Raw genomic sequence first — 12421 nt, 5'->3', positions numbered from 1 at the left:
ATTCATTTGTCTCTAGGTATTTTTTTATTTCCTCTTTGATTTCTTCAGTGACCTCTTGGTTATTTAGTAACATATTGTTTAGCCTCCATGTGTCTGTGGTTTTTAAACTTTTTTTCCATGTAATTCATTTCTAATCTCATCGTGTGTGAATTCCACCTTTCTGTCTTCCAGGTCACTTATCCGTTCTTCTGCCTCAGTTATTCTGCTATTGATTCCTTCTAGTGTAGTTTTCATTTCAGTTATTGTATTGTTCATCTCTGTTTGTTTGTTCTTTAATTCTTCTAGGTCTTTGTTAAACATTTCTTGTATCGTCTCAATCTTTGCCTCCATTCTTTCTTTTTAAAATAAATCTATTTATTTATTTATTTGTGTTTTTTTTTGTCTGCGTTGGGTCTTCCTTGCTGGGCGCGGGCTTTCTCTAGTTGTGAGCAGGGGCTACTCTTCGTTGCGGTGCATGGGCTCCTCATTGTCGTGGCTTCTTTTGTTGGGAGCACAGGCTCTAGACACACAGGCTTCAGTAGTTGTGGTGCATGGGTTCAGTAGTTGTGGCTTGCAGGCTCTAGAGCGCAGGCTCAGTAGTTGTGGCACACGGGCTTAGTTGCTCCACAGCATGTGGGATCTTCCCGGACCAGGGCTTGAACCCATGTCCCTTGCATTGGCAGGCAGATTCTTAACCACTGCGCCACCAGGGAAGCCCTGCCTCCATTCTTTTTCCGAGGTCCTGGATCATCTTCACTATCGCTATTCTGAATTGTTTTACTGGAAGGTTGCCTATCTCCACTTCATTTAGTTGTTTTTCTGGGGTTTTATCTTGTTCCTTCATCTGGTACATAGCCCCCTGCCTCTTCATCTTGTCTACCTTTTTGTGAATGTGGTTTTTGTTCCATAGGCTGCAGGATTGTAGCTCTTCTTGCTTCTGCTGTCTGCCCTCTGGTGGATGAGGCTATCTAAGAGGCTTTTGCAAGTTTCCTGATGGGAGCTACCTAGGCATTGTTCTTATGTTATTATTATAACTCAGACTTGAGACATGAATAACAGTTAACTGTGTCACATTTCTATGTGCATTTTAGGAAGCAAATTTAATAACATAAGTTAAGTTTTAGTTTCAAAAAAAGGCTATTTTTCATAGGTAATTTGAATTGGGGATGGGAACAGAATTTCTGTGCTCCCTTCCCTACTCATTGCCTCACTCTCTCTTTTTTTCTTCCAGTTTTACTGAGATATAATTGACATACAGCACTGTATAAGTTTAAGGTGTACAGCATAACGATTTGACTTACAAACATAATGAAGTAATTAGCACCATAAATTTAGTGAACATTCATCATCTCATATAGATACAAAACTAAAGAAATAATTTTTTTCTTGTGATGAGAACTCTTAGGATTTATCCTCTAACAACATTCATATATAACATACAGCAGTGTTTATTGCATTTAAAATGTTGTACATCACATCCCTAGTGCTTATCTATCTTATATCTGGAAGTTTGACTCTCTTTATCCAACTCCCCCTCCCTCTCATCCCCCACCTCTGGTAACCACAAATCTGATCTCTTTTTCTATGAGTTTGTTTTGTTTGTTTGTTTGTTTGTTTGTTTTTGAAGTATAATTGACCTACAACACTATGTTAGTTCCTGGTACATAGCAGAGTGATTCAGTATTTCTATACCTTTCAAAATGAACACCATGACATCTGGTTGTCATCTGTTACCAAAGATATTACATAATTATTGACTATATTCCCCCACACTGTAAATGTATACCTGTGACTCATTTGTTTCATAACGGGAAGTTTTTACATCTTAATTTCCCTCACCTGTTTCTTTCATTCCCTTATCCTGCTTCCCTCTGGCAAGCACCTGTTTGTTATCTGTACCAATGACTCTGTTTCTATTTTGTTATTCTTGTTCATTTGTTTTGTTTTGTAGGTTCCACATATAAGTGAAATCATACAGCATTTGTCTTTCTCTGTCTGACTTATCTCACCAAGGATGATACCCTCTAAGTCCATCCATGTGGTCACAGTCTCACTCCTTTATGTGATTCAAATGGAAACAGTGCCTAAAATCTCAATATCAGACAAAAAGAAATCAGGAGCTTTAGATCAGATTGCTCTCCTCTCACACCTCCTGACCTGACCCTGGGGCCTTCTCTCCCTGATCTGAGGGTCACTTGAGGCAACCTGTTTCGTACCCACACAGAGGAATCTGCTCCTGATGTTAAAACATAAAGTAGAAGCAATAACAATGTGAATGGCCCTTTCACTTCATGCTGTACCTTACAAAGTGTGTTACAACCATTAACTGCTTTCACTCCTCCAAGACTTCCTTGAGATTTGGTACTATTACAAGCATTTTACAAAGTTAGAAATGGAGGCTTAGGGAAGAGAAGTGGACTCCAAGGAACGTGTCCTTGGAACGTGCTGATGTGAACAATTAACTTCTCTAATAGTGGCCTATGTAGTGCTGGCCTCAGGTTCAGTGCAGCCAGATCTTGAGTGTCTATCACAGAGGGTGGTGGGCGCCAAGCCACGGCTTTGTCATCACAGAGCACAGAATCCTCCTTGCTCTGCTTTGAATCCTCCTGCCTCCTGGGAGGGAAAAGCTACATCTAAGCTTCAGGGCCACCAGCTCCCTCTGACCCCAGCCCAATCATCAGCGCAGGGACTGAGGAAGATGAGGAACAGAGGAAAAGCAGGAAGAGAGTGGGGAAGCATGGCCTCAGGGAGGGGGAACAGCATGGTGCTACTGAGTGAGAGGATGGAGGTGCGTTTTACTGACATGAGGAAGTCTCTTCTGTTCCCCTCTCCCTCCGTTTCCAATCCTTCACTAAAGCCTGATGATTCGAACTTGGAAACATAATCTTAAACCTGTACTTTTTCTTCTGCCCTATTGCTATTACCTTATCCCATGCCTCTGGGATTTGGCCTAGATACCACGAGTTCCTGACTGTCCCCACAGTCCCTGCACAGCTGCCAGAGTGATCTTCAGGTCACATTATTATCTAACATGCTCCATTTGTCCCCATAGGAAATTTACTCTTTATTTTCATCTCCATAGGTATGAAGCATCTGAGCCTCAATAACCTCTATCATTAATGCTCATGGTTAAAATGCTCTTGTCCTGCTAGACTAACCTTCATTTTTATAACATGACTAATCTACATTCATGTCGGGCCCTTTGAATGTTCTCTCTCTGTCTCTCTGTCTCTGTCTCTCTCGGGAAGACTATCCCCTTAATTTCTGCATGACCAGCTGCTTCTCATATTGTTCGGAATTCATTCCTTCATTGGGCCCCTACCAACCACACTTCAGATTCACTTCTATGGACTCATCGAGACCCACTACAGATGGCCTCTGTGTGGATGTGAAACCCATGGATGTGGAGGGCCAACGGTATGAGCCCCTTTTATATAAGGGACTTGAGCATCTGTGGATTTTGATATCTGCGGAGTCTCTGGGAACCAATCCTCTGAAGATACTGAGAGATGACTGTACATTGTTTCCCTCAGTGCAGTTTTCCTCCTGACACTTATCACCTGGAAAAATAATTTTGTAAGTTCATTTTCTTCCCAGTAGAATAGGCACCCTAGGGCAGAAATGTGTCTTTGTTTACAATGCACCCTCACAACCTCAGAAATCTGCGTAGAGCACATCTGCACATGGGTTAACTACTGTATTAATGAATGACGAATGAATGCATGAGTGAATGATGGGAGAGGGGATGACGACACAAGGCAGAGAGAGATGGGGCAGCTGAGTTGGCTAATCCCTCTACCATACGGTGTTAGAGATGCTGTGTCCATGGCTGGGAAGTGACACGTGATCTGCTGAGACAAGGAAGGTTCACTGCATCATGGCAAATGTGACTCCAGCCTTGCGGTATCCCACCTTCTCCTTCTGTTACTCCAAGCTTGTTGGAAGGGTAAGCTCATTTCATGTCACTCTGTATTAATCTAAAGTCAGTGGATTCGGGGCTTCCCTGGTGGTGCAGTGGTTGAGAGTCTGCCTGCTAATGCAGGGGACATGGGTTCGAGCCCTGGTCTGGGAAGATCCCACATGACGCGGAGCAACTAGGCCCGTGAGCCACAACTACTGAGCCTGCGCGTCTGGAGCCTGTGCTCCGCAACAAGAGAGGCCGTGATAGTGAGAGGCCCGCGCACCGCGATGAAGAGTGGCCCCCGCTTGCCGCAACTGGAGAAGGCCCTCGCGCAGAAATGAAGACCCAACACAGCAAAAATAAATTAATTAATTAATAAACTCCTACCCCCAACATCTTAAAAATAAATAAATAAATAAAACCCTTGGCTTTAAAAAAATAAAGTCAGTGGATTCTGTTGAGCCCTGGAATTTTCCAAACCTAGTATCTCCATGCAATAGCTTGAGTCAACAGACCTGCCTGGAAGAACAAATCCTCCAGTGGCTTCTCCAGAGAAGATGCTCAAGTGCAGATGCCGTATATAGTACTACCAAGAGCAAAAATGACTGACCATATGGAGGGTGGGAGGAATGGAAATTGCCATGTATCTGGGCCTGGAAGAGGAGCTGAAAAATAGGAGGTCAGGAATCCCAGACTCAAGGACAGAGGTACAGATTTAATGACATGCTACCTGCGTTCTGTTCTGAGTCAGGTGCTGCAAAAGACCCGGCCTGTCCCCCGAACAATCACTTGAATGCTGCATCTGACCACAGTTTGCAAAGAGCTTTCCCTTCCTGTTCCTCACTGATTCCTGAGTGCAGCCTTGTGATGGAGGCAGAGTAGGGGCTTTCATTATCTGCCCCCTTTTCTGTATGTCTACATTTCTGTAATCCTGGAACCTGTGCCCCTTCCTGACCTGAATGTGAACAAGCCACTGATTCATCCTCGGGAGAGATCCCAATTCCATGTCTCCTTCCTTACCTTCTGCTACCAGATGACCAGCTGCTCCCTTCCCCAGGACACAGAAATCGCCAGGAAAGAGTTTCACCTCTTTTCCAGGTAGTACTGGAATCTGTCCATATACTACCTGAACAATTTGTCTCATTCCACATTAGACTCAAACTCTGGATCCACCCCTAGGATAACCATTAATATCTGAAGATTTGACATGCTTATTTAAAAACAAATCTCTGGGGCTAAAATTTGCTTTTTTCTTTTGGTCTTATCACAATTACGGCATTTTCCCCTTTCTTTTTGTTTTTACACCGTATCGTTCTCTTCTATCATAAAATGTATGGTTCTTAAATCAGAATCAAATACATTTGTTTCTACTTACTGGGGGCTCTTTGCCTCCTGGTAATGAAATAGGCCGCTGTGAGTGGAAGCCGCAGCTTCCTGGCCTAAAGCAGAGAGAAGGAAAAGTCTGCACAACTTCATGATACAAGGAGCCTCTTATCCTCACATCTATTTCCCACAAATCTCAGATTAGAAGAAGGGGGAAAGCCTCTAGACGAGAATGTAACTACATGACAGAAGAGCACAAACAGACACATGGAGCCTTGTAGGTAATTCTGTAAAGTTTACTGTGCGTGCACAAGGAGCTTCAGCTGAGCAAAGCTTAAAGGGACCTGGAGGCTGGTGAGATGAGGACTGATGCTGATATCTGGGGTGGATGGTGGGACAGGGCTGTGGCGCTTGGCAAATGAGCATGGCCCAAAGTTTTGGCCCAGAGTTTAGATGATGCCATCCAAGTGAACTGGAACCACGGGGTACATGGCATTGTCCGCTGGTAATCTGTTTTCACACGCAACGATGTAGATCTTCGGTTCCTCTGTCTGTCCATAACGGCAGTTCCTATAATCTTTTGCATTTCTTGTGAGGTTGCAGTAGGTTACAGGCACTGGATCTGAGCTTCTATGACAATTTGTCCTGCCTGATCTAGGGCAGGTTACATTGTGGTGGTACAAACACGAGCTACGTCAGCAAACGTTGTGTGGAGAAAAGTATTTTCACCTTTGCATGCCCTTCTGTAACGGTTAACCACCTGCACTGCATCATCGCATCGACGGTGGGCCATATTTAGGTGCTGAATCTGAAACCTCTGAGCCGGGGTTAAAGTATCACGTGGGGCATGGAGTGAGAGCTCCAGCAGCAAAAAGAGAGGAAGCTGGGCATTCTGCTGTCTTGGAACCATGTTTCCTGTGAAAAGAAGGGTATCTTCTGTATCCCGGCCCACAAATAACACACTCCCTCCTCACTCACCCTGCAGGCCCCCTGCTGTCACTGTGGTTCTAGCTCCTTTCCCCTCCGCTCCCCAAAGTCTGTCATGTGTCCTGGACACTAACTTCAGCTCACCGCTCCCCCAGTTGCTGCTTCATTGCTGTCTCTCCTGTTCCAGCTCTGGGGCTCATTGTCTTACCCAGTATCTCTGCTGTGGCTCCTGTGAGAACAGATCCAGCTGGTGGGCCTGGCGCTCAGGGACAGCTGGTATCCCCCCAGTTCTTGGGACTGGAGATACAGAGCAGCCCCTGTGGGTGGGGCTAGCAGAACAAGGAGGGTTCTGAATCTAGGACATGAAGAAACGCACAGATTAGGACATGGTCCACTTATGCAATGAGCCCTTTGTTTTATCATTTGCTGATCAGTGCATACCCAGGGATGAACCACTGCTGCTTCTGTTGTTACAAATCTAATTCCAGGCATCCTGTGCAGGACAGAGCTCTGCCACTGGGTCTGGATTTCCTAAATGAAAAATATCACTGGCTGCAGAATGGCCATAGATTTTTAATTTTTATTTATTTATTTGGCTGCGTTGGGTCATTGTTGCTGCGTGCGGGCTTTCTCTAGTTGCAGCCAGCAGGGGCTACTCTTCGGTGCGGTGCACGGGCTTCTCATTGCGGTGGCTTCTTTTGTTGCGGAGCATGGGCTCTAGGCACGTGGGCTTCAGTAGTTGTGGCACAAGGGCTCAAGAGTTGTGGCTTACGGGCTCTAGAGCTCAGGCTCAGTAGTTGTGGCACATGGGCTTAGTTGCTCCGCAGCAAGTGGGATCTTCCCGGACTTGGGCTTGAACCCGTGTCCCCTGCATTGGCAGGCGGATTCTTAACCACTGCGCCACTAGGGAAGTCCCAGAATGGGCTATAGATTTTATAACTCAACTTGGGGGCAACACATTGAAAGACTGAAGTACATGAAGGCAGGCCCGGTACTCAGAACAAATAGAGCCAGGAGGCTTGTTTGCACCAGAGGAACCCAGGCCCCCCTTTCATTTTAGTAATCACCCTGGTTCCTTCTCACCCAAATGTTCTTTATCTCCTCACTTCCCTGTGCTGGAAACTTGAGCTCTGAATTTCTCACTGCTCAAAATCCTATCAGTAATTAGTTTGTGACGAATCTATGATTTTTTTGTAATTGCTGTTGTCTTTTTTTTTTTTTCTGCTTCCTATGCATTGAATTCACTTTCTCTTGTTTTTACCCTGGCCCGGTTTTTGCCTTCACTTCCTGTGAAATAGCATGACCTAAAAACACCCAGAAGAAAGTCTGTAAAATCTGCCAGAGAATGAACATTTGGTGTCATGTAAGGGATTCCAAGCTAGAGCTTGAATTCCTGTGTTCTTTTCAATCTGTGCTATTTTCTACAAAACAGTCTGTCCTAGAGTTGTCATTTATCTTACTAGTACATTTCATTTCTTGATGTTAACAGGAAAAAAAAAATTAATTTGTAAAATGAGCAGCAGTGGATAGGACACTGTATTCCTGAAATTATGGAAGTCATAGTATGTAACTTGATGCATGAAACATACTCTTGGTTCTCAGAGAAGCAGAGGAAAACAACTGTAGGCCTATAATTTTATTACAATGTGATACAGGTAATAACACTGTGTGAAGATGGTTTTATGGGGGCACTGAGGATGAAGGGTCTTACTTGGCCTTGTAGGATAAGAAAGGCTTCCAAAAGAAATGTCCATTTGAGCTGGCCCATAAAGGATAAGCAGAGTTTAGGGACTTTAGGGAATAAATGAGTATTCTAGGCTAAGAAGATGGTGTGGGACATTGTACAGACAGGGAAAGTGTATCAAGGTAGGAAAGGCCTCCAGATAAGAGATATTAAATCCCTGGTCTAACCTCTTAGTTAGAAAACTGGGGCTTCCCTGATGGCACAGCGGCGTACTCTCGCTGCAACTAGAGAAAGCCCGCGTACAGCAACGAAGACCCGATGCAGCCAATAAACAAACAAACAAATAAATAAAATTAAGAAAACGAAAACTGGATTAGGCCCTCAAATGGTACTGTACAACCCTCCAAGAAAATTAATCCACATCTTTTTAAACTACCTTTTTATATTTCTGTCATGTGGAAATGCAATTATTTTACCACTGATGTCGTTATGTAAACATGGACATAATGGTGACCTGGATAGGACTCAGTGCAGTGCTAACAGGATTCTGCCTGAAATCCTGTTCTGCCTAAAAGGCATTAATATCTTTTACCATGAAGTAAGTTGTCTTTTTTTTTTTCATGTATATTTTGTGGAAAGCATTTTCATGAGAGATGAGGATGTAAAAATGAATTAGGTGTAGTTTAGCCCTTCTGTGATACTGACAACCACACTGGGTAGAAGGATCTGTACTCAAGTGTCTATAATATGAACTAAAAATCTTACACTGCAGTCACAGGGAGTGCATCTGGCTCAAAAACCTGTTCTTGATCAGCATATAGTTTTACTTTTTTTTATTTTTTTATTTTTTTTTATTTTTTTTTTTGCGGTACGCGGGCCTCTCACTGTTGCGGCCTCTCCCGTTGCGGAGCACAGGCTCCAGACGCGCAGGCTCAGCGGCCATGGCTCACGGGCCCAGCTGCTCCGCGGCATGTGGGATCTTCCCGGACCGGGGCACGAACCCGTGTCCCCTGCATCGGCAGGCGGACTCCCAACCACTGCGCCACCAGGGAAGCCCTAGTTTTACTTTTAATATTGGGTTTTGGAATATTAACACTTCAAATTGGGAGAGTTCACATAAAAATTTGCATTCCTGTCTTATCTTTAAAAATCGGGAGATGTTGTCGGTGCACTGAGTCTCCATTACCACAAGGGATCAACTAGAGCTGAGTAGTTCCCTCCTCTGTTGAAGGTGGCAATAGTTCAGGGGTTTTCACGCACTCTACTCCTACCTACTGATCACATCCTGTCTGTTCACTCAGATACTGCCCATCACGCTTATCACAAGCGTCCTGAGAAGAGACTCACCCAGTATCACGCCCAATCTGCAACCATGCTCCACCTTTAAAATTGTATTCGGAGCACACCTTCTATGCTTTTCCTGATTGGTTCGTACATAGCTTTCCTCTATGCATATTTACCTTACACTAAATCTCTTCATAGAAATTTTTGTTGGCTAATCTACATATCATTCAGTAACTGCCACTAATCACAACTAAGAATTTTAGGCAATGTGCTTTTTCCTCTTGGTTGTTTTCAGACGACTAGGTTAGTCTCTCACTATAAAGATAACTTTTCCCTCAATAGAAAGACAAGTTTTTTTCATGTTGAATAAATTTCTAAATCTTTGCTTGTCCTGCGGCCTGCCACATACCCTCTTCAAAGAGTTAAACTCAGATAGAGGACCTTGATTTGAATCCGAGCTCTACTAATTCTGAGAAGTGAGACCCTATATGTACCACTTGGCCAAAGGGTTGGATACTTGAAGCCCAATGGCCAGTTATGCAGGGCCATGAACACACGAAATTGTGAAACCTATAAATAATAACACATGCACTTGTTAGAACTACTGTGTGAATTAGACAAGAAGAGCTAAGCATAGTGAAGTTCCAAAAAAGGCAGTTCCTCTTTTCTTGGCCAATTAGAAAGGATATTGAGATCTAGTTATTAGATCTCAACTTAGTTTCCTGCCCGCTGTCAGTCAGCTTTTGCTCTGTTACCTAATCAGACAAAAGGCTTTTGAGGCCTATCTGCCAGGGAGACCTATCAAGATCAGACCTATGAAATCTACTTATATTACAACTTGTTGATTGACTGTATGTGCCCCTGCTACCACCTTCATTAGCAGGTCCCCTAACATAACTGATTTTGGAGCTCTGGAAAAGCATATGTACTGATTTCTTCCCTTACCTTACTGAAATGCAGACCCAAGTCTCAGGCAGCTTCTCCCATAATAAGAACATTCACAGTTTAAATTGTGAAGACAAAAAGAATATAATCTTTACATAAAAGTGATTGATTTTTTTTTGCCTAGATTCATTAACAACTTTTTTTTTATTAACAACTTTTTAAAAGAAAAATTAGATTTAATTGGATTAACAGTTCTCAAATGGAAACCCAACTTGCAAACAAAATATTTCTGCTTACCTGAACATGTACAAAACAATATGTACACACAGAAAATCACACATAGACTCATACACACAAGTAATGCTTAGTTAGGGAGTGAAAGAGAATGATTGAGGTGAAAAAGATCTTTAGTCTATAACCTTCACTTTAGAGTATAAGGATGAGGTGATTTGCCCACCTCCAATAATAGCAAGCTACTGACAGTCACCATGCTGCAAGTTGTTTTCTTCTTATGTGTGGTGATGTCATAGGTACTCTGTGTGATGCTGGTAAAGACTGTGGGTGTGAAATAGTAAACATGAAATTAGTCCTACTAGGCAATCTGTTTAAGATCATTGACAGACCTGAGAGTTTTCCATATGGCCTGCGCCTTAAGGTCTGGGAAGAAAATATCCACAATGTAATTCCTATAGGATTAGAGGAAGGAGGGAAGGCAACGGAGGTTCCATTTCTGCTAGGAGTATCAACCACTGAAAGGGACATATCTATCTCTGTGGATGTCATCTGCTCTGCAAAAACCCTGCCCTGGGACTCCCAGTTATTCAGTAAAAGAGTCAGAATATACACTCAGTCTTTACTCAGACTCCCTGGGTACTAGTTGGGAAGTTTCATGATGACAGGTCCTATACATAGAAGAGCCAAGAATTTTTTTAAGAGTACTTATTTATTTATAAGTAAGATTCTGGGTCTTACTGCAGCATGCAGGTTCCTTAATTGTGGCATATGGGATCTAGTTCCCTGACCAGGGATCAAACCTGGGCCCCCTGCATTGAGAGCACAGTGTCTTAACCACTGCGCCAGCAGGGAAGCCCTGAGGAGCTAGGAATGTTTATTCTGAGGCAGAGGAATCTGTGGGGGAAACATGAAGTCTACTCCCTTAGAACTGAAATGCTTCCATTTTCTTTTTAACAGCATTTAAAACAGGCATAGGTATTTAAGGAAGTGGAAATATTTTCTAAGATGCAAGGCATATAGATTTGTAGTGAGCTCACCCACTGTAGAAAAGGTTTGGCAGGGACACCTGTTCACTCATAGGCTGTGGAATCAGGTGGCTGATAGATGCAAACGCTTTTTTCGGTTAACTACTCAAGCGAGGAGCAAAAATCACTTCGGAGTTTGAAAATGCCTTTGTATGTCAGGCCTATAAAGGGGTGAGTGGGTGGTAGGCACCTCCTTTCTTCCCAAGTCCTTCTCTTCTCTTCCCACTTCTTACCCGAAAAGAAGGAGTGTGAGGTGGAAGGAGAATGTGAGAACAGTAGTTGCTGTGAGTACAAGAAGTGTAGATAGGGGCCAGTAGGGACATGTGTTTGGGCCGAGAGTTCTTAGAAATACAATAGGTATCTTGGGGGCAAGGGACCACAGCCTGACCCCACTCTTCCTCGACCTGCTTTCACAGGGAACATGAATCTGATGTGGACCCTTCTTCTCCTCCTCCTCCTGGGGCCAAGTGTCTTCACGCCAGGCCTGCCCTTCTCAAGACGGCGTACAGACAACCCCAGGTCATGAGTCCCTGGAGGACACCACCGATACTGTGACGTGAGGATGAGGCGACGGTGGCTGATCCGGAGGGGTGGATGCAAGCAGATCAACCCCTTCATTCACGAGGATTTGGCCACCAGAGCAGATTTCTGCAGAGCTCCATCTGTGCTCTGTACCAGCAGCCGCTCCTTGCAAAGCTGCCACAACGGTACTCACAATGTCAGCGTCACCGACTGCTTTGCCAAAGCAGGGACCCGGCCCCCGCACTGCCACTGCCATAAGAAGGACTCCACCAGGCCCATCCGCGTGGGCTGTGAGGAGGGGGCCCCTGTTCACCTGGACGGCTAGTCTTCTCCCAGCCCTGACGTGGGAAGCCAAGTGACTTGCATCCTACACCTCCAGATCTTTGAAGCCCTGCCAAAGTCTTCCCTGTAAACGCTTCTTCTCTTGCATCTGGATCCCTCATTGTTCCCAGTCACGAGCATCTCTCTCACAGCTTCTCCCCCGACCCTAACTCCACACTCCACCCCGCACTCCTGCCATGGAGTCGGTTTTTGGGGTGTAGGACAAGATGGGGCTGGGGAGTTGGGGAGAAAGCCCTGCTACCTCGCAAAGGGAATCTACCTCTGGAAAAGCCTTGCTCCCCCGGAGCGGCTACACAAGCTGTGCTGGCTGGGCTG

General features: G+C 44.4%; 1 protein-coding gene across 1 annotated transcript; it reads right to left on the bottom strand.

The window, feature by feature from the left end:
- Positions 1-5491: 5491 nt before the first annotated feature.
- Positions 5492-6469, bottom strand: RNASE2 (ribonuclease A family member 2). The gene is given in 3 exon segments (XM_024761323.1): positions 5492-5876; positions 5879-6118; positions 6339-6469. Coding segments are annotated over 2 exon segments (459 nt in total). The 5' UTR covers positions 6114-6118; positions 6339-6469; the 3' UTR covers positions 5492-5652.
- Between the last annotated feature and the right edge of the window lie 5952 nt (positions 6470-12421).

The sequence above is a fragment of the Neophocaena asiaeorientalis genome, unplaced genomic scaffold (assembly GCF_003031525.2).
Source record: "Neophocaena asiaeorientalis asiaeorientalis breed wild unplaced genomic scaffold, Neophocaena_asiaeorientalis_V1.1 scaffold95, whole genome shotgun sequence".
NCBI lineage: Eukaryota > Metazoa > Chordata > Mammalia > Artiodactyla > Phocoenidae > Neophocaena > Neophocaena asiaeorientalis.
The sequence above is the reverse complement of the archived record's forward strand: the minus strand, read 5'-3'. Positions and strand labels throughout refer to the sequence as shown.